The sequence below is a fragment of the Festucalex cinctus genome, chromosome 12 (assembly GCF_051991245.1).
Source record: "Festucalex cinctus isolate MCC-2025b chromosome 12, RoL_Fcin_1.0, whole genome shotgun sequence".
NCBI classification, from domain to species: Eukaryota; Metazoa; Chordata; class Actinopteri; order Syngnathiformes; family Syngnathidae; genus Festucalex; species Festucalex cinctus.
In genome coordinates this window covers 19,060,536-19,082,925 of record NC_135422.1, presented here as the reverse complement: position 1 = coordinate 19,082,925, position 22,390 = coordinate 19,060,536, and the positions used below count along the sequence as shown (strand labels likewise).

The 22,390-nt window shown below is 36.5% G+C and overlaps 2 protein-coding genes across 6 annotated transcripts; one reads left to right on the top strand and one right to left on the bottom strand.

Moving 5' to 3' along the window:
• Positions 1–63: 63 nt before the first annotated feature.
• Positions 64–16,077, bottom strand: eif5 (eukaryotic translation initiation factor 5). Of its 4 annotated transcripts, none has more exons than XM_077538286.1 (12): positions 15,939–16,077; positions 15,082–15,357; positions 10,311–10,596; positions 8,896–8,977; positions 8,630–8,802; positions 6,932–7,043; positions 6,723–6,856; positions 6,500–6,661; positions 4,723–4,884; positions 3,390–3,554; positions 690–830; positions 64–531 (listed from the first exon to the last, which is right to left on the bottom strand). In XM_077538286.1, exons 3-12 carry the CDS (start codon positions 10,380–10,382, stop codon positions 439–441), a joined length of 1,296 nt encoding a protein of 431 aa, XP_077394412.1. In that variant the 5' UTR covers positions 10,383–10,596; positions 15,082–15,357; positions 15,939–16,077; the 3' UTR covers positions 64–438. The 4 variants fall into 4 exon arrangements, with proteins under 4 accessions (XP_077394412.1, XP_077394415.1, XP_077394414.1 ...); XM_077538289.1 differs by having other exon boundaries at positions 6,723–6,853; XM_077538288.1 differs by having other exon boundaries at positions 10,311–10,457.
• Positions 16,078–16,614: 537 nt separating this feature from the next.
• On the top strand, positions 16,615–21,014 carry vps29 (VPS29 retromer complex component). Of its 2 annotated transcripts, none has more exons than XM_077538292.1 (4): positions 16,615–16,770; positions 19,759–19,950; positions 20,402–20,637; positions 20,695–21,014. In XM_077538292.1, exons 1-4 carry the CDS (start codon positions 16,768–16,770, stop codon positions 20,810–20,812), a joined length of 549 nt encoding a protein of 182 aa, XP_077394418.1. In that variant the 5' UTR covers positions 16,615–16,767; the 3' UTR covers positions 20,813–21,014. The 2 variants fall into 2 exon arrangements, with proteins under 2 accessions (XP_077394418.1, XP_077394416.1); XM_077538290.1 differs by lacking the exon at positions 16,615–16,770 and adding an exon at positions 16,793–17,527.
• Positions 21,015–22,390: the final 1,376 nt, after the last annotated feature.

The following is a 22,390-nucleotide window of genomic DNA, read 5'->3' as shown; positions in this document are numbered from 1 at the left end:
GTCTGAAAAAAAGTGGTATCGAACATCCTTACTTGTAACCAAATCAGAGTCAACGCAGTTAAGTTGTGGATAGCAAAACATTCATTTTCTTTATTGAATGGAAAAATACGAGGGACCCCAAAAAAAAGTGCACTGCAATGATCCCCAAGAAACAGGCATGATTAAAAGTTTCTCCCAAAACGAGCGCTGCAGAAACGTGTCGTATTTCAAGGCTTGGATGCACATCAACGTGACAAGAGTGGAAGTGCAGCCAGTTAGCTTAGCGCGCTAAGGTTACGTGAACATGCCTCAAAGCTAGGGGGGAGGGTTGTTTACAGAGTGGCAGGAGTTAAGGGATTCAGCCATTTCAAAATTGTGAGTCACAGCCACAAAGAAAAAAAAAAAAAAAAAACCACAAGAAAGCAATATTTTCATCAATATTATTATTCGCCGAGCATCTCAAATAGCATCGATATCGATGTCTTCCTCGTCCTTCTCCGGCTTCTCCACTTTCACCGTCTCCAGCTCGCGGGCCGAGGAAGAATAAACCACCTGGTGGGGAAAGGTCGGGCAAGGGCAAATGTTACCCCAAAAAATAAATACATAAATCAGCTTTGTGACACACTAACAACTAACACAATATTATCATGACTAATTGGAAGAGGGAAAAAAAACAAAACAAAAAAAACACATGAGGGCGCTATTTTCACCTCGACATTCTCGCCGTCTTCCTCATCGCCGTCGTCACTGCCCTCGCTCTCCTCCTCGGCCTCCTTCAGCCACTTGATGAATGGCGCCGCTTTGGCGTGGATCTCCTTGGCCAGCTCCTTGGAGACGTACTTTTTGGAAACCTGCAAAGACAAAACAGTCCGTCAAACATTTTTTCTTCAAGATTGCATCTTACCTGAGATATGTTCATTTTTACAAATTTAGTCTGCGTTTTAGTCCAGTTTCAATCACGCTTGGTCAACCTCATCCCGTTTTTATTTAGTCAACTATAAATCGAGCATTTAGTCTTTATTTTAGTCCAAGGACACTAAATTTTGTCTAGTTTTAGTCAACAAAAACTGTCAACGTTTTAGTCAGGGACAATCATTTTACCCCTGTACATATTTTTTGTCAGCATATAATGTTGAATATTTTAGATGTAAAACGATTTCACATGAAATTTTCTCATCTTTTTGATAAAAAACACCTTGACCCACAATGACAGTATGTCAACAAGTGGCTACTATGTCTCAATGCTACAAGCTAGTAAATTATTAGGGATGTAACGATTACTGCAATAAGGTGATATCGCGATATTAAAACTGCCACAATATATCGTCGTTATGCGATATTAAAAGCAGCAAATCTGTGAAAAAAAAAAAAAGGCAGGTTGATTTCCATTTGTGCAGTTTAGCACCCTCGGGTGGCTAGTTTTTTTAGTGGTTTAATTTTCCCAAGGCATGTTTTGGCCCTTCTATGTTTCAAATACACGCTAATGGTAAGATGAACGAAATATGCTTATGAATCAAGTCAATATGTGTAGGAACTCAATCTGTGCTTGAGTTAGCAAGTAAGTGCCTCGATATGAAGTGTTATTAGATTTAGGTTGTTTATATGGTAAATGGCACTTCATTTATATAGCTCTTTTCCACCTTACAAGGCCCTCAAAGCGCTTTATATTTTTGACTACCCATTCACCTACTGATGACGCAGCATCAGGAGCAACTGGGGATTCAGTATGTTGCTCAAGGATACTTCACAATGGCATGGGATCGAACCCACAACCTCTGGGGTGGGAGACGACCACCATACCACTGAGCCACGCCGTCCCCAAAATCATAATTTTGTATTTTTTTGGTCTCGTCTTTGTTTCTGAACTAAAATGTCGATTTTTGTGAACATAAAATGTCCAGTTTTTATGAAGTTTCTTTTACAGAAACATGCAATTCGCGTCGGCTGCGGATACAGAGACCACACTAATCCATTATTTATACAACTAAAAACTTTAAAATTTTCATTAACTGATGGAGTTTAACCATCTTAAAATAATGTTTAAAGCCCATCATGAAATTTTACCAATTAATCTATAAATTAAATTAAAAAAACAAAAAAGGGAAAACGAGTATAAATTAAGAGGAACAGATTTTCTCCAGAACAAAATATCGAACAAACAAAAAGAACAATGTATTTCAACTCACGGTGTTAGTTTATGGAACAATCTGGATTGTAAAACAAAATCATCGCAGTCCATCTGTATTTTTAAAAACTTGATAAAAGCTCAATTGCTGGGAAAATACATATAGCACAAGGATATGCTGCTTAATTATTATAGGATTGTCATATTGAAAGCGTCTTGACTGCTCGCTGTCATTTATTTTGTGTTGATTATTTTTTGTTGTTGTTGATCAGGGGCAGATAAGTTTTTTTTTTACACTTCTTTCTGTCCCTTTTCATTTTAAATAAAATAAAATTGAAATGAAGGACATTTTCCTCTTGTTTTTATTAGTTGACGAAAATGCATACTAATTTAGTCCCACTTATTGTTTATTAGTAAGGGTTTTAGTCTAGTCTAAGTCCGGTGAAAATTGTGTGTTAACAAAAATATTGTTTAGTTTTCGTTGATAAAATTAACACTACCTGAGACGAATGACGTGGCTAAGCCAGTTTTGTGCATTTTTTTTCCCCCCACAACAGCGGCACCACAGAAGCTATGAATTTTTGGTCTTCATGTTAAAAAGGCACCAATATTTTTTTTATTTTTTTCATTTAGTGCCATATAAGTAGGGATGTAACGATATCAAAACACCATAACAAGGTATTATCATGATACGATAATTATCACAATATTGTGGGGAGGTTGGGGATGAGAGAAGAAAAAAACAAACAGAAAAAAAAAGTCGCAATATTGGAAATAAAATGGCTCATACAAAAAAAATGTGTGCTTTTGTACATTAAAGCAATAAAAATATATATATAAATATATGTGAAAAATATATAAATATAATATATTGACTCTGTTCACAAGCAAATTACGTGGTCCTTCACCTGGCCATTAACGTGGATTTGAAACATAGAAGGGCCAAAACATGCATTGTGAAAATTAAACTGTACTTAAAAAAATAAAAAAAATAAAAAAACACTAGCCACCAGAGGGTGCTAGAACTGAACAAATAGAAATCAACCGACTTTAAGAGGTTGGCTGCTTTCGATATTGTGACACGACGACGATATATTGTGGGAGTTTTAATATCACGATATTGCCGTTATCGTAATATTTAATTAAAAAGCGAAAACTTCTCGATCACAACAACATTTTTTTTCTTGAAAACATTTTACTACTCTCGTATAATAATACTAATAATAATAATAATAATAATAATAATAAAAAGACTGATGCCATCGCGGACCGCTGGCGGCGTGACCTTTTCGGCCCAAGCGAAGATGACGTCCTCCTCCAGGAGGTCGGCGTCGTACATGTCCTTGAGGATGATGGGAACTCTCGGCAGCAGCTGGACTTGGTGCAGCTTGACCACACACTCAAAGCCGCCCAGCAGGTACTTCTGAGCCTTCTTGTTGTTGTGGCAGAACTGAGAAAAACAAAAAGGGAACGATGACGACACTTGCTAAATTCAACTTTTCATGTGTATATGAATTTAACAGTGACTGGCAGCCATTTTCACAGAAGCAATCCCCTTCACTCCCGGCTGTTTTGGTGGATTTTGACTGATTTTGCAAGGCTCACAAAATATTGTGCTCTATTACTATAAAACCATGGAACCTATCAAAAGAAAATTATTAGTCTCTTCTTTCATCAGGAAAAAAAAAAAAAAGTATATTTCTATCCGTTTCCATCTTGCAGCAATTAGCATTAGAATATAGCTAAGTTTAATCATTAGTCACAAGTATGTTTAAAACAGTGGGGAAAAGAGCTTGTTGCAACATGGCCCTGGTTGATCTCACACTCTGCTGCCACCTGCTGGCCATTTGTTGTAATAACTACCATTTTTCCCCCCCACCCATTCACTGCAGTTGAGAGGCTGCATCAAAGCCTTCTGTATGCTCTAGCATCAAAAAAACAAACGTATAAATACCTCTTTGGGAGACTTAAAACATTTAAAACAGAACGTATTTATACATTTTTGGGAACAAATGATATATATATATATATAAAAATAAATAATTGCAGAGCTTCCAGTCATAAGCATGTGTTAAGCTAAATTAAAAAAATAATGATAAAAATTAAAAAGACCCCTAAAGATTTCTAATGAGGGGGAAAAATAAAAATAAAAAATTCTAAAATGTAAAACAATTTTTTTTTTTTTTTTTTAATAAGAAGTGTAGGGAGTTTATAAAATACAAATTTAACTGGATCCATAAATGAAAAGTACCCTGCATGTTCCAAATGTGTTTACGACAAATACAAACCGACTGTGAACATCTTACAATTCCTGATGAAAACCCCAAAATTTGCTACATTCACATGTATTCACTGCTCAGTGAGATACCAGCTTTAATTGGCCTCCACATTCAAAAAATGTGCTGATATGTTAAAATTCAAAATATCGCCACCGATAAATCAGCCTATCCAATTATTAAGTCACTTATCTTGCCAGACTTTTACAAAAACTCCTGTATCTTTGCTGTACAGTATATGATCTAAGAAAAAATAATTTAAAAAAACGCATTTAAAAAAAAGAAAAAAGAAAAAAAAAAAAAGAAAAAAAAAAAGAAAAAAAAAGTTTTTTTTGGACGCACCCGCAGGAAGTGTCGCTTGTATTTCTTGAGCTGCTCGCGGATGTTGTCGTCAAAGAGCAGCTCGCTGAGGATGAGCGGGCCCATGGCCTTCACGTCCAGACGCTCCGCCTCCGCCAGGATCTCCTTGTCCGCCGCGTCCACCGTGCCATTCTCCTTCCTTTGCTGCACAGGCACAGTGACATTTTATATTGTGTTAACATTGCAAAAGTAAACAAATAAAATTACTAAAATATTAAATCCAATTAAATTAATATTCCTCAGAAATTGCGTACTTCAAAAAGTCGAAACGTAAAATGTTTTAAAATGTTAAAATTGAAGATATAATCCACATTTTTCTTAGAAATGTAGAAAAGTGAGTCAGTTGCTGGACAGAAATGCCTTCCACAAGTCAAAGTCAGCTGATGAGTCTTCTTCACCTGAAGACTTGCGTCCATTTCCCTGCCACTATAAGGTGCTCCCCTTAGTGGCCGGCTGAGTAATTGCTCAATAAATCATCAACAATGAAGCTGTTATAGTGGCTGTATTTTCACTATAAATATCGGCATACTTGCGTAGGCGTATCGATAATCTATCGGGAGACAAGGTATCACGATATTTATATATTGTCACACTCCTAGTGTGAACCATTAAATCCTAGGGATGTCACGATAAGGGCAATATCGTGATATTAAATCTGCCACAATATCGTCGTCATGTTCACAATATTTAAGAGGAACACATCTTACAAAAAAAGTCAGGTTGATTTCCATTTGTGCAGTTCTAGCACCCCCTAGTGGCTAGTTTATTAGTGCAATTTAATTTTTATTAGGGATGTTTTGGCCTTCTATGTTTAAAATCTATGCTAATCGTCAGATGAAGGGGAACCTAATTTGCTTGTGAAGCGATCAATGTGTGCTTGCATTAGCAAGTGCCTCAATATTGTTATTAGAGATTGTAGGTGGTTTATATGCATTGATGTTATGCACAAAAGCCCAATATTGCGCTTTTTTTTTTTTTTTTTTTTTTACAATATTGTGATCTTCTTTAAATATCGCCAATGCCCCCCACAATATCGTGACATCGTATTGTGATGTTTGGTTATCGTTACATCCCTATTACATTCACTGCCAGCCCAGCAAAAATTTGATGTCTTTTTCCGTCAATGGCAGTGAATGAGTTAAATCCATCATCAAATGACATGATCACATCAAATTACATCAAACGATAATTGACTCATTGAACAATTTTCAGCAGTGAAAAGTGAATATTTTGTCCAGAATGAATTTGATAACTTCATTATTTTTCATGTACAATTAATACCTTTTTAAAACCTAATTTTTTTAATTGCTGTCGACTGATGATGAATGACATCACCTGTGCTGAAGAAGTAGGTAACGGCCAATCATAGCTCACCCGTTTTCTGGGTTTTGGTCAGTAAATTGAGCCATGATTGGTTGTTACCTACTTCCTCAGCACATGTAATGTCATCATCAGTCGAACAGCAAGTAGAAAAATTACTTTTTAAAAAGGTACTAATTGTACATGAAGAATAATGAAGTTACCACATTTTTACTGCTGACAATAGCTCAATGAGTCAAGTATCCCTTTGACCCATTTTCTGACATGTTACGGACCAAACCAGGAACTAAATCAATTTATGAATTTCCTGCACTGTCAATTTGAATGAAGGACTGCAAACTAACAAGCGTTTAACTATGCATTAAAAAACAAAAAAACAAAAAACAAAACCAACAACAACAACAGATGACTCAATAAGCGTGCGAGTTGTCAAACTGACTTTGACAAAGTTGTAGAAGAGGTTGACTCTCTCCTCCAGAGGTTTCTCCAGATCCTCGCTGAGCGTCAGGTTCTTGGCGTGGTCGCTGATCTCCTCCATGCGCCTCCTCTGAGCCTCCTTGGTGGTCTCCTCCCCCCAGTCGTCGTCGTCTTCGTCGCCATCCTGAAAAACGGACGTAAAACGTGAGCCGACGAGCTCCCAACGAACGAACGCGTGAACGCACCACCGCGTCGGGAGCGTCGATGTTCTCCTGGTTTCCGGCCTCTCCGCTCCCGGAGCCGTTCTCCTTGTCCTTCTTGCGGTTCTTCTTCTCTTTCTCCTTCTTGGCGGTGGCGGAGCCGCTGTCGCTGGCCTCTGCTGGTGGGAGTGAGAAGCGCATTTCTGGCGTTCAGACCATTTTTGGGCGATCCACTTTGAAGGATCTCGTCTCACCTGGTGGGTTTTTGAGGATGAAGGTGCAGAGTTTGTGCCTGGTGTCGAGCATGCCGCGGTACCCGCACGCCTTGCACGACGTGCCGATGGTTTGCTTCTTGGGGTTCACGTTCTAAAAGGGAGCGCAAGGAAATCAAAACTTGACCTCAACAGAGGATTGCTCCATTATCACGATTCATTTGCTAATTGACACCACGATTAGGACGATCAAATGTTTTTTTGGTGCAAAACAAAAAAAAAAAAAAAAAAAAAAAAAAAAAAAAAAGATTAATATCAAAACAAATATTGAGAAATAAATGTATTTAAAACAATTTTGCAAGTTTCTTTTGGACCAAATTAGTTAATTAGCAAATACAGTGTTCCCTCATTTATCGCAGGTGTTGCGTTCACACAATAATGGAAATCGGCGTTAAACAAAAATTCCCATTAATTATAGATATTTTTCCGTTTATTATACATCTTTTTAAATAATTGAAATCACAATTAGGACAATCATTTATTTGTTTGGTGCAAAACAAAAAAAATGTTTCAATGTAAAAAAAAAAAAAAAAGGGGGGGTTCTTTTGAAGCAAACATTTATTAAATTAATTATTTCAAAATAATAAAAAATGTGCAAATACAGCATTCCCTCATTTATCGCGGGTACTGCGTTCCTGCAATAATGGAAATCCACGTTAATTGAACAAAACAACAAAAAATGCCTTTAATTATATTTTTCTGTTTATTACACGTTTTTAAAATTTTGTATGATTTTTAGTTTATTATTATAAACGCTTTTTAATTCATCAAACATTCTTTTCCTTGAGTTTACATTCACTTTTCCAATTATTATTATTATTTTTACTTATTACAGATCACAGTACAGGATGTATTTTTATTCATTTATGTTTTTTCATTATGATTTTTAGTTTATGAATTCTTTTTCATTCGCTAATTATTTTTTATTTAGTCATTTTTTTCATTAAAAGTATATTTTTTAATTACTTCTTATACACAGCACCGTATATTTTTTGCATTATATGCGTTTTCGTTTGGATATGATTTTTAGTTTATGAATGTTGTTTCATTTACAGTCCTTTTTTCCATTAAAAGTATGTTGTTTTTTTTATTTCTTATACAGCACAGTATATATATTTTTTAATTATATGCGCTTTTTTGTTTTTAGGTATTTTAGTTTATTATGAATGTTTTTTCATTTAGTCATTTTTTTCCTTTAAAAGTATATTTTTATTTTATTTATTTCTTATATAGCACAGTATATCTATTTTTTAAATTATGTTTTTTCGTTTTAATATGATTTTTAACTTAATGCTTTTTCATTCACCTTTTTTCCCCTTTCACAGCCATTTTTTCCCCATTAAAAGTATGTTTTGTTTGTTTTTTTTAATTTACTTGTTATATATAGCACAGTATCTATTTTCAGAATGCAATGTGTTGGGAGTGACAGGACAGACGCCGTTGGAAAGGTTTCGTTGAGATCAATCCATAGATGCCCTGTTCGGACGTAGGCTTCGCGAGATGCGGCTGCGCAAAGACCAAAAATATATGTATATATATTTTTTTTTAATGATTATGCCAATGTTGTAATTGTGGAGTGCAATAATTGAATTTCAATTAATTGCACAGCCCTATGAGCAGCCGCAGATTTTTTATTTTTTATTTTTTTGGCGCTCCGTTCCGGGCAGATCATTCATTTACCAGATCGGTTTCCGGGTTGTCGCACTCGGCGCAGAGCACAAACTTTCTGATGAACCCGTCCAGCATGTCCTGCAGCTTGTTGGCCTCATGCGAGCCGTTGACGATGTAGCGGTCGTTTTTGGTATCAAACTGCGTCTGAGCGCCCAGTTCGCAGCCAAAAAACTTGGTCGGGTCTGCCCAAGACACAAATGAGAAAAGTCAAGAAAAATATTCAAGATGTTCTTCAAGTTTTCAACACGTTTGCCTTTAAAAATCAAGTGACGTACATGTTGGAGGCCTGTTCAGCGCCTTTGCAACATCGACCATGTTGACAATGACCGTCTTGATTCCATTCCCTTTTCCCTCCACCTGAAGAAGAAATGGCAACATATTATGGATAGACCGATTATTATTATTATTATTATTATTATAATATCTGTTTGGCATGTTGACAAATATCGGCATCGGCTTTTTTAGGAATCTGAAGGCCGATTAAAGCTGGAATCTCACAGAGCAGCGAATGCTTGCGAACGTATAGCAAATTTTGTGTTTTCATCAGAATTTGTAAGATGTTCACAAACAAACACTTTGTACTTGTTGCAAAGACATTTCAAACATATTCAGACAATTTTTCACTATCTGCGAACATCTTGTGAACCCTGACGAAAACCCAAAATTAGATACATTTCATTTTGCATACATTTGTCACTGCTGACACTGGGAAGTCTCAACACTTTAATTTATAAAAATAATAATTAAAAAAATAAATTCAGAAATTATGTTCACATTTTGGAAAACTATTTACAGTAGAAAACTATATATTTATTTATTCATTCATTCACTGCAAACACTTGGAAGTTCCAACACTTTAATTCATAATTATTTTTTTATTCAGAAAGTATGTTGAAATTTTGGAGAACTTTACAGTAGAAAACTATTTATTCACTGCAAACACTGGGAAGTCCCAACACTTAATTTATAAAAAAAAAAAATTATTTTTTTAGAAATTATGTTGAAATTTTGGAAAACTATTTACAGTATAAAACTATTCACTGCAAACACTTGGAAGTGCCAACATTTTTTAATTTATATATATATATATATATATATATATATATATATATATATATATATATATATATATATATATATATATATAAAAAATTACAAATAAATTCAGAAATTGTTGAAATTTTGAAGAACTTTACAGTAGAAAACTATTCACTGCCAACACTGAGAAGTCCCAACACGTTTTTCATTTATAAATTATTATTTTTTTAAATTTAGAAATTGTTGAAATTTTGGAAAACATTATTTACAGTAGAAATTTTTTTTTTTTTTTTTTACAGTAGAAAATTTATTCACTGCAAACACTTGGAAGTCCCAACACTTTAATTTATTAAAAAAAACAAAAACAAAAAAACAAAAACAAATTAATAATAATAATAATAATAATAAATCTAGAAATTTTGTTGAAATTTTAGAAAACTATTTACAGTTAGAAAACAATTTATTTATTGACTGCAAACACTGGCAAGTCCGAACACTTTTTAATTGATAAAAAAATAAAAAATAAAAATTTAGAAATTATGTTGAAATTTTTAAAAACTATTTACAGTAGATAACTATTTATTTACTTGCTTAGTTTAATAAAAAACAACCCGCAACTGCGGTCCCGACGGCGGCAACGGTGGTTCGGTACCTTGGCGATCAGACGGGGCATCTTGTAGCGGTAGAACTGGTCCGACACGCTGCGGTTGACATTGACAGACATGTTGGCGGGACGACACGGACGCTACTATCAGCGAGATAAGAGGATCGTGATTGGGGACTTTCCGGGATCTTCTGTCTGGAAAAGAGGGGATGACATAAACGACTGCAAGCGCGCTCGGTCTCTGACATGAAAATCGCCGTGCCGCTGTGGCCGCAAGCTCCCCGCTTGAAGGCTAAGTTTCCGCCACACAGGTTCCAACGGCTGCGCAACAGCTCTGAAACACAAAAACAAACAAAAAAAAACCTCCCGTCACACCAAACACTGCCTTTCACATTTAAACTCTCTGACTGCTAAAAACGTTTAATAACGTTTAGTAAAATCACGATGTACAACGCCATAAACGTTAAATGACGGAAATTACATGTTTTTTTTTTTTAACTCAATGGGCAGTGAGCGCTGCCCAGTCAATGGGCTGTGGAATCAAAAAAACCCTTAACTATGGCTAGCAGCATTGTATCTCTTCTCAATGGGCTCAAGGTGTATGGAATTACAACGAAACATAACAGATTCTGATGAAATTGAACGTTTTCAAGGATGACGACCAAAGCCTAATTCACAGAGTGTCACCAAACTAAAAAAAATAAGTGTCAAAGTCACCATTGGAGAAAATGTATCTTCACTAAAAGCTTGTTTTCTCCTTATCTTTCGCTCATGACTATTTTCAAATGGTGATTACTAAAGAACGAAAGAAGGTAGAAACACTCCCCCCCCCAATGGAAGAACGGAATGTAATCTTTCATAGTAAAAGCACACAATATTGTTTTAGAGCTACGCAATATATCGAGAAAATATCGATACTGCGATATTGACCTATGCAATATGCATATGGCAAATACATGCAATAAGTTTGATATGTAATTTTTTTGCTTTTATCTAAATTTGACCAGTCAGGTTGACATTTATTAAACATGACCAAAATAAAAAAAAAAAAAAAAAAAAAAAAAAAAAAAAAAGGGGGCCACTCACTTCAAAGCACTCAAGGAGAGGAGGAGAGGAACTGACTGATACAATTCACCACTGTACACTGAAAAAAAATCCCCTCCTCACCCTCTTTTTATTTGGTTTCCACACCCCTAGTTCCATGGGTGTTTCAACCCCAATAATGCAAAAGCAACGCATAGTTGGAACACAGTGTACTTAACGAAAATGTGCACTGCCATCCAATAGTTGAACATTATCAAGCGGTAAATACAATTAAGAATACATTGTGTTTGATAATTTTGCCGCAAGAAAAAAAGTCTTCCATTAGATAATAAAAATGTCATTTCTTTAGGTACATGTTAAATATCGCAATCAATATCGCATGTTTTTCCAATATCGTGCAGCTCTATTCTGTTTACCTTGAAAAACGAGTTAAAATGCTTGAAAATGGCTGGCAGTGTTTTTTTTTGTTTTTTATAACGTGTGGCAGTCAGAGATTAAAAAAATACATTTTATTTCATTTTGTGATTAATACAGTATGACACTAGAAGAGAAACGCCAAGTGCAACTTTGGCCTTCAGATTGACGCAAAATCATTTCACTTTGTGAATGTTTTAGTTCTACGCATAATTACCTTAATGTGAAAACTCCACTTGCCTGACCATTCTAACAAGTTGAAGGATAAGCATTAGTGTTGTTCCGATACTAATACTGCATTAAAACAGTGGTATCGGTGACTACTCACAAGTAACATGCCGATACCATTAATTCCAATGTTAATATAGGATTTTGGATGCAGCATGTTGTGTCTTGCTCATGCACGACATTCACTGATATGTGACATGTTCACTGCATGCCGATCAAAGATATCCTATTGGCCCTTGAATCCTCTGAACCAATAGCAGGACAGCTTTTTCATGTTAAGGGAGAGAAAAAAAAAAACAAACTTAAGTATCGGCCGATACTGCAAAGCTGGGTATCGAGGGCCAAAAAACGGTATCGGAACAACACTATTAAGCACATCTCTTCCAGCAAATTAAAAATAAATTAATTATTTATATATATATATATATATATATATATATATATATATATATATATATATATATATATATATACATACATATATATATATATATATATTAGGGGTGTGAATTGCCTAGTACCTGACGATTCGATTCGTATCACGATTCACAGGTCACGATTCGATACCGATTAATCCCGATACGAATTTATAAGTCGATTGTTGCGATTTTTTTCCATTCAAATTTAGAAAATACTAATCAGTAAGCTTGTAGAGTGTAAGATTTATATGAAAATGTATTATTTATCTGAAATTTCAGTCTTATAGAGGTTGTAATCTGTCATTTCATGTTTGAACAGCATTAAAATAAAATATTAAGGCTTAATGTTCCGTTCATATAACATTCTTCCATGCTCAAGGTGCGAATCCTTAAAAAAAAAAAAAAAAAAAAACGATTCTGCCGATTATTGAATCGATTCGAGAATCGTGCGATGTAGTATCGCGATATATCGCCGAATCGATTTTTTTTAACACCCCTAATTATATATATATATATATATATATATATATATATATATATATATATATAAATAAAAATAAAAACACACCAGCATTTGGAGTTTACAAGTATGGGATGACAGCTACACGTAGCCCAGGTCAAATGTATTGGGCGTCGTGCAATTCTGCATTTGAGCTTTTCTGTATTGAAAGACTTATGACATCACAAAAGGTTTAAAAAATACATAAAAGATTCCTGCACCCAACTGTTTACCAGCTATTAAAGTCGATTTTGCATAACTTTGTCCCGGGAGGCCCTTTCAAGGTCGAGTTGGCCAACCTGTTGCTTTGATGTCAGTAGTTTGACACCATTTCGTGAACTCAAATTACAAAAAAAAAAGTCAAGTCAACAACACGACCTTCAAATTATTCCCGTTTGACCTTGCGTGACCTCAGCGGCTTACAACGTCACTGCTCTCGTGCGCACCCATCAAAACAAAGTGCTGACCAATTCAGTAAATAAGCTGCAGTCCACACACACAAACACCCACAACCTCTGTCATCGAGCACAGGTCAGATTAGGCAAGATGAAAAGGGCAGAGGCCCCCCAAACTGAATACTCTACAGCTAGCAAGATTTAGCAGATTTTGTTTTCACTATAATGTAAATGTGCCCGTTACCACAAAATAGTAGAATGAAAGTATATGATGGCCGAAAAAATTTCATTTCAAATGTAACATCTAATCAAGTTGAAGACGATATACAAGCTATGCCCCTCAGCTTTGAAGGGTCTTCGGCAAGGTGATTTTTGTTAACTTAAACTAAGGAAAAAACAAACTAAAACTCAAAAAACCTTTGTTGAAATAAAATAAAAACGAAAATGCTTTATATATAAAAAAAAAAAAAAAAAAAAAAAAAACCTAACAAACTACATTACATTTTATGTTTACAAACCTAACTAAATCTAAAATTATAGCAAAAATGTCCTTCATTTTAGTCTTTGGTATTTAATGCATGAGCCTGTGGGGATGATTTTAAATGTGATTTTAAGTACATTTATTTTCATATGAACCAGAAAAAGGATGTTTGAAAGTGTCACAGCAGCAGCTAATAGAAAAGCACCAAAAGATGATGTCGCTCCCATGCTGTTTTTTTTTTTAAATATTGCACACAATACTTTTTTTTTTTTAACTAAAACTAAGCATTTATTAAATAAACTAATATATAAAAAAAAAATAATCACCCTGAAAACGAAAACTATCCACCCATCCATCCATTTTCTTGACTGCCTACTCCTACAAGGGGCGCGAGAGGTGCTGGAGCCTATCCCAGCTGGCTTTGGGCAGTAGGCGGGGTACACCTGGACTGGTTGCTAGCCAATCGCAGTAATTAATTAAAACTAACAAAAAACAAAACAAAACTATAACTACAATGAAAATTCCAAAACTATAATAACCATGGTCTGTGGGTTCGATTTGGAAGTGGAGAATAGTTCATTCCATACCAATAACTTAAAAAAAAAAAAAAAAAAAAAAAGGGTCAATACTATTTGTTTCTTTATTTATTAATTAATTATTTCTAGCTTATTACCACACAGCATACATGAGTGGAAATTGCTGTGAATATAAAACTATGCTCGTGTTCTTATACATCCATGCAAAAAAGAATCTGCTGACCATAAGTGAACACATATACACACTGATCCAACAGAGGACACGCAGACAGATTAGGCCAAAAGAAAAGAACTAACAAAAGTGAGCGTAACCCTGACAGTGGTAGTGAAAAAAAAAAAAAAAGCCCAACATTTTTGTAAAGGCCCATCATTGTGCAAGGGCAAAAGTGTGTCGTGGTAAGGGCAGATAGTGGAATTATTCCACACAAGGCCAACTCTTGTTAGGAAGCCAATGAACATGTAGGCCGTCACTAATGCTAAATTGGTGACGATTACTAAACTATTTTCAACGGCCTGGCGTCTATTTTCATACGGACGCCATTAAATCCAGCGCTGGCTGTGATCCCTGAAGCTATTTCAAGTGGGGGGGCAGGCAGGTTAGTTAGCTTAGCTTATTAGCCTAGCTTGGCTAATCTTGGCGCATAGTGCGTCATGCAGCCCAATGCACACGAGTGAATGGGAGCCGCCATTTTGATTGCGTCCACTAAACAAATAGCGCCCGTAGCCATGATGTTCATTCCGCTCACACGCTCGTGTGTTCAAAAATAACAAAATCTGCACTCAAACCGTCACTTGCGACTTACCGTTTTCGCAAAATAAAGACATAAACACAACGCTGATCGTCCCAAGAGGCGCAGTGAACGATGTCGATGACTGCCGCTGGTCTTGTATCGATTGCAGCAAGGCTTCTTTGGGTGCTGTTATGACGGGAGGAGGATGAGGAAGGAGGAGGGAGGGCCTCTCTCGCGTTGGTTTAGTTTGATTTATTTTTAAAAGATGCTGCGTGGAAGAGCTGGTCAAAAAGTGGTGACCGCGGGGCCCCTGGATCCAAAAATCGTCCTCTGTCGTGGTGGCGAGACCTTTCGAAATGGGGAGGATAAAAGCGTTATTTTCGACTGTAAAAAAAAAATAAAAAATGGTTGTACACGAATAAATACCGAGAGTGTCGTTTTAAATGTGGCCGAATTTCGTCGATGCCCGAGTTCGGACGGGCTGCGGGCTTTTCCCCGAATGACTCTTACGCAAGTGTCGCATGTGCTCCTGCGTCATATACGACACGATTTTTCCGCAGTATACCACAACTTTATTATCCACGATTGACCCCAAAAGATAATCCCCGATATGGTCGTCTTGACCTAAATCCAGAATACAAAAAGTGAAACGCCAGGAAATAGCCCATACCGTCATCGACAAGAAATAGCCCGAGCCCAGATGCTAACCAGGGCGAAGAGCTGTGACGTCGTTTACTAACAAGGCGCTGTCGACTCCCGAATATTAAATGGAAACGTCGTGGTTTATAAAATAAATAAAATGTTTAACCAAATCTGTTTATAGTGCGACGTGTTTGCTCGGTCAATTTGCGACCGAGTAATTTGTGTCGCGAGGAGCCGGGTAAAGTGTACCAGATGGGGGAGGAAAAAAAATATCAGTAGCACCTTACCTCTAGAATGTTCTGGGAACTAACGCAGCTCGCTCCACACGTCGCTTTAACCACCGAGATGTTTCCAAGCCGCGTACGCCACATGTGGCATTACTTCCGGGATTGACGGTTTGCGCCAAAATAAGTGTCGCGTTGAAAAAATGTCGCAGAAACATAAAGACTACAGAACAAATAGGAGAAAAGAAATTGGGAGAAAACAAGCTGAAGCTCCGGCCCGAATATGCTTGGTTGTTTGCGTAGGCAAAATGTAAAATTTTTTGAATCGTTCCACTTTTCAACCGGTCATATACTTTTATTTTTGAAACGGCAAAAAGGGAAATACAAACTACACCGAATGCTTTACTTAACCCTGCCTTCAGGTGCTATGGGAAAGATGGATGTTCCCACTCGGAAACTCCTAATTTCGACCGAGTTCTGTTCATGTGATTTTGTTGTTGTAACAAAATTGTGTATGCTACGTAATTGTGTAGATTCTAAAACAACCTGCTCTGCTAGTGGACGTTAACGCCCTTATAAGTGTTAATTAATATTTCTTGCAATTCACGAATCCTTCTGCGCTCTCCGCCATGTTGAAACTTGAAAAGTTCTCTCAACTCGGAAATCTTAAATTCCTAGTTGTTCAGTAGAAAACACGACATGAGGGGGCATTCACGTGCAATTTTCTACTCGACAAGTGGTATTTACCATAATTACGATACCACTTGAAAGCAGCATGAGCTTGTTCTTGTTGTCGTTTCTCATTGGCTGGCGACGTGACGTAAGACGCATGAGACACGTATGTACGCGCTTCCCCCCCCCAACCTGACGAGCACAAACAGTGGAATCGAAGATGGTGAGTATGAAGAAATCCTTAAAAATAACCTTTTTTTTTTTTTTTTTGCTGATTTTAGAGCATCATCCGACGCAGGTTGTTGGTGGATGACTCGGTAACGGACACGATGTGACTTTTTATTTTTTATCGGTGACGCCTCAAGTCCAAGATGGCTCGGTGATCACATGACAAGCCTGTGCCACTTTTAGTGTCATCAAATTTCAAAAATAATATGACACAAACGCACTTTAGGTGTTAAACGGAGCCATCGAGGCGTCGTTTGTGCTGGGATTTTCAATCAGCATCTTGTGTGCATGGCGCAACTTTGACGCTAACGTGACTTTTTCTTTTTTTCCCTCCTGTTGGAAGTGGTTAGCTCGTTGTGCTAACAAGCTAACAGTCGCGATTGCTCACGTTTGATGCAAGATGCAGCGGAGTGATTTCATCTAATTTAATCATTTCATTTATGCATGTATGGTCTCCCATATTTATTAATTAATTTGCAATTGATAACGACCACTAACTATTAACAGCTGAAACAATCACATCACATTATTAAATAGATTTTTATTCATCTTAATTTGTTTGTCCATTCACGTTTGATTTCTAATTTCAACTACCCCTTTTTTTTCTTCTCCTCTCTTTCCTCCAACCACCTTGAAAACCATTTTTGTTTTTTGTTGAAATAATGATTCCTTCCTTGTGTCATTCTATCCACGCACATATTCGCTTCTTCCATCCCGCTTGCCCGTCTCCAATCAACCAGGCTGGTCACCGGGTAAGTAGCTCTCGCTGTGGATGCCACTTTTTGTCGTCGCTTGGCTCGCTAATAACAACGAACTCTTGGACGTCTGCAGTATCCAACAGAACAGAACCTTCAACATTGATGTATTTTTTTAATATTACAATACACATTTCACGGTAATGTGGACAAAAATTACAATTGTTGGGGGATCATTTTATACAAAGATGGTTCTCCAATTAACTTCCTCTTCTCATACAAACGAAAGTACAGACTGGACGACTGTATGTATCCCAGAGATGGGGAACCTAATGTTGCATTCGAGGATGGTCGGAAGTCGGACATATCCGAGTTGTTTTTTCCCAGTTCCGACCTGAAAGCGTTCGAGGTGAAAGTAAACAACCAAAATGGTGGATAGCGGTAAATTGTTTTTTATTTTGGTCCTCAAAACTCATGTTGACCTCCAGCAAACTTACCTGCTCACAATTTTTCTTGGTTTATTGTTTTTATTTGATGTCATAAGCATTTTATACAGTTCAGTAGTTGACCGTATAATTTCATGCAGGGCGATAGCGGTATACTGTCACGTATGTTGTGTTACACGGAGTTATGTTGAATATTTATGAATGAAGAAAGTTTTATACTAGAGTAAAATTTGTTTTGCCATTCAGAGAGACGTCACATTGTAGTCCGTCGGTGAAGTCGGGGTCCTACCCCAACCCCCCTTCAGTCCGACTTCCGACCGTGCGCGAATGCAGCATTATAGCTTCTGCTAAGCCACACCCCCAAAATGCAGCCTGACCAATTACATGCCAGCATGGAGCAGCCATCTGACAGTACCGTCATTTTTAGTTGTATTTAAACTGAGTTCCATTTCATTTATTTATATAGTGCCTAATCATGACAGGGTACAATCTTTTTACAAGATTATAATTTAGCTGTAAGACCATAGTAGGTTGTTGTTGTTAGCTCCAAATGCTCGCGTTATGCTACAAACATGAGCCGGCTAAGCTAACGAGGCTATCTAAGTGTGTCAGGGTTCCCCAACTCAGCCGCGTACGTCCTCAAATAGTGGCCCCGGCTCCGTTTGATGCCTCTCTGCAAACAGATGGATACTTTTGACAAAATAATATTATTAATAATAATAACTGCTGCAACAAGTAGCACATTTCAACGGCAAGAACCTAACCAGGAACTAGTTTCTTAGGGAAGTAACGATATCCAAACATCATGATATGAAGGTCACGATACGATAATTATCACGATATTGTGGGAAGGTTAGCGATATTAAAAAAAAAGTCACCATATTGTAAAAAAAAAAAAATATATATATATATATATATGCTTGTACTAAAAAAAACAATATTGTGTTTTTGTACATTACAGCAATGAATATAAACAACCTACAATTGCTAATAAGACTTCATATCTTCATATTGAGGCACTTAGTTGCTAATACACGCACGGGTTGAGTTCCTCCACATATTGACTTGATTCATAGCATATTACGTCCCTTCATCTGACCATTAGTGTGGATTTTAAACATTGAAGAGCCAAAACATGCCTTCTGAAAATTAAACCACTAAAAAAAAACTAGACAACAGAGGGTGCTAGAACTGCACAAATGGGAAATCAACCTGACTTTTTTTTTTTTTTTGAACGGATGTACGACGACAATATCTTTTGGCAGTTTTAATATTGCGATATCATGATATTGCCGCTATCGTTACATCCCTAGAGTTTGTAGCACTTTATTTAAGGTATCTGATTGGAACCTTTTATTTGCAAGCAAGTAGTACAAATTTCTGGAATTTGAGGTTTGCAAAACCTTTATTTTGACTTTTTGGAAGACCGTGGCGTTCGGATCGCGGCGAACTGTTTTCTACATTTATTTTGGATCATTTATCAGAGTCAAAAGAAGAGCTTACTACGCCACTATTTGAGGAACTGCGCACGTCAGGTTGTTTGCTGCTGCTGCTTCTTTACACGGCCTCCGAGTGGCGCCATTGAAGTTTTGTGTGGCCTTTTGCATTATGGGAAGACGTCAAAATCAAAATCCTATTGGCTGTCCTGAAACGAGTAACAAAACAATCCCAACAGTTGTCGTTCCAGACAGCCAATTCACTCAGCTTTGTGTACTCACTCCAATTAGAACCGGTGTCCCTCAGGGAGCCCTTCCTTGCCCACTCGCGTTCTTTCCCACAACGCCATCTGAGTCGTACCCTTTTTTTTTTTTTAATTATTATTATTTTTTTCCCCGCACGCAGTTGGTACTGGTGCTCGGCGACTTGCAAATCCCGCACCGCTGCAACACGCTGCCGGCCAAGTTCAAGAAGCTTCTGGTGCCGGGGAAGATCCAACACATCCTGTGCACGGGGAACCTGTGCACCAAGGAGAGCTACGACTACCTGAAGACGCTCGCCGGGGATGTCCACATCGTACGCGGCGACTTTGACGAGGTCGGTACGGCGGCCGAAGCTTAGCTAAGTGCAAAATTAATTTTGCTCGATTATGAAGAAATACAAGTCATGATTGTTTTGGAAATAATTGAAATCATGATTAGGACAATATTTATTTTTTTTGCTACAAAACAAGGAAATGTTTAATTGTAATAAAAATAAAATGAGACAAATTTCCTTGAAACACTTTAATTACGCAAGTTCCTTATGAAAACAAGATGTATGAAATTATTCATTTTAAAATGTAAAAAAGGTACAAATGTGTAAATTTAAACAACTAAAAATTAGAATTAATATTTGTTTTTATGATTATGCTGATTTTGTAATTGTGGATGCAGTAATTGAATTTCGATTAATTGCACATCCCAGTTGAATTTCCCAGCCCCCGAACGATCTTGTAAGCAGATTTTTTGCAACGCGTCTTTTTTTCTTTTTTTTTCCCGTTCCCCAGAACCTGAACTACCCGGAGCAGAAGGTGGTGACGGTGGGCCAGTTCAAGATCGGCCTGATCCACGGCCACCAGGTGATCCCGTGGGGGGACATGGCCAGCCTGGCGCTGCTGCAGCGGCAGCTGGACGTGGACATCCTCATCTCGGGACACACGCACAAGTTTGAGGCCTTTGAGAACGAGAACAAGTTCTACATCAACCCCGGCTCCGCCACCGGCGCTTACAGCGCGCTCGAAAGGTAACAACCGACGAGAGATTTGACATTAGAAAGGGGATCACGTTGTTTTTTTTCCAGCAACATCATCCCTTCGTTCGTGCTGATGGACATCCAGGCGTCCACGGTGGTGACGTACGTCTACCAGCTCATCGGAGATGACGTCAAAGTGGAACGAATCGAATACAAAAAGTCTTAAAGTAGATAGTGATCCATTCCTTTTCCACCAGGGGGCAGTGTCAGCCCTGTAATATATTGTTCATAAAAGATTTATGTTTTTGTTTTTTTGCTTGTGTTTGGAGTTTAATCTGTCCTGAATACAAACGTTTATTATTTTCACGTGCTAACTAGGTGACAAATTTCCGCTTTTCACTTAATCCAAAATAAATGACTTCACTCTGCTCGTTTTGTCTTTGATTTTACAATCAAACACCGAGCTTTGAAAAAAAAAATAAGTTTATATCGTGAAGTGGAATTGAAGTAAACATTACTTCCTACTAGGAAATTGAAAATTAATCGAGCCATGTCAGACCATCGTAAAACTTGTTTTTAAATTAAACTAACATTTTTAAGTTATTATAAATTTACACTTTCTATAATTGGTCCAAGTCTAATTTTAGGAGGAAAACTTATATAACAAAGTTTGATTTTTATAAAATTCCTGCTCACTTACTTTTAATGTTAATATAGTTATTACCAATGTATAAAAATGTTACATGCCTATTCAAAAAATTGGAATAAATCATGCTTGTTTTAATATAATAAAGATGTGTTAAATTCACAAATTTAATCAATTTGGGGAGAAAAGAAATTTAATCAAAGTTTTAGTCATGCTAAGTTTATGATTTTTGTTAAATTTAAAAAATATTAAATCAATAATTAAATGTCTAGTACATATGTAAAATTGTGTATTTTATCAATCAAATAATTTGTGTATGTGCTCAAGTTTCTGAAACTAATAAAAAAATGCCTATGTAAAATTGTTCACTAAATGAGAAATATTTTAACAAATTTAAACAAGTTTGATTTTATAAAAATTCATGCTCATTTATTTTTGAATTGTTAATAGTTATTACCAATAATTCATGTAAAAAATGTTACATGCATATTAAAAAAAAATTGGAATAAATCATGCTCCTTTTTATTGTAACCTATGTAATAAAAATGTGTTAAATTCACAAATTTAATAAATTTGGAGGAGAAAAGAAAAATTAAGTCAAGTGCATATGTAAAATTGTGTATTTTATCAATCATAATTTGTGTATATACTCAAGTTTCTCAACTAATAAAAAATGCCTATGTCAAATTGTTCATTAAATGAGAACTATTTTAACCAATTTTCGGGGGGGGAAAAAAGAACTCCTTATGCAACAAAAAGTACGTTAAAGCTCATTTAGCTTTATTTTTTGTCATAATTTAACTAAACGTTCAATGCATATCGTCAAGTTGCAGTTTTTATTAACTGTTACTACAATGTGAAGAGCACCTCCCACTCGTCACAGGTTCCAGGAGCTTTTCAAAGTTCTAAGAAACTTCACAGTGGAAGATAATTTGGCGCAAGTTCCAACAGTGGGAACGCCCTCATATGTTGTTTATTTATTCTGCCACCTGGTGGCGTATTAAAAGTTATTGTTTTATGTACTTTGTCCATTTCACGGTCAAACTGTGGCAGTTCGGAAATTCTTACCGGTTGTACCAATGCAAGCAAAAATGAGCCCACCAGGTTAAAATCAAGTCCAATGACACGGAATATTAAAGTAAAATTTTTCATGTAAAG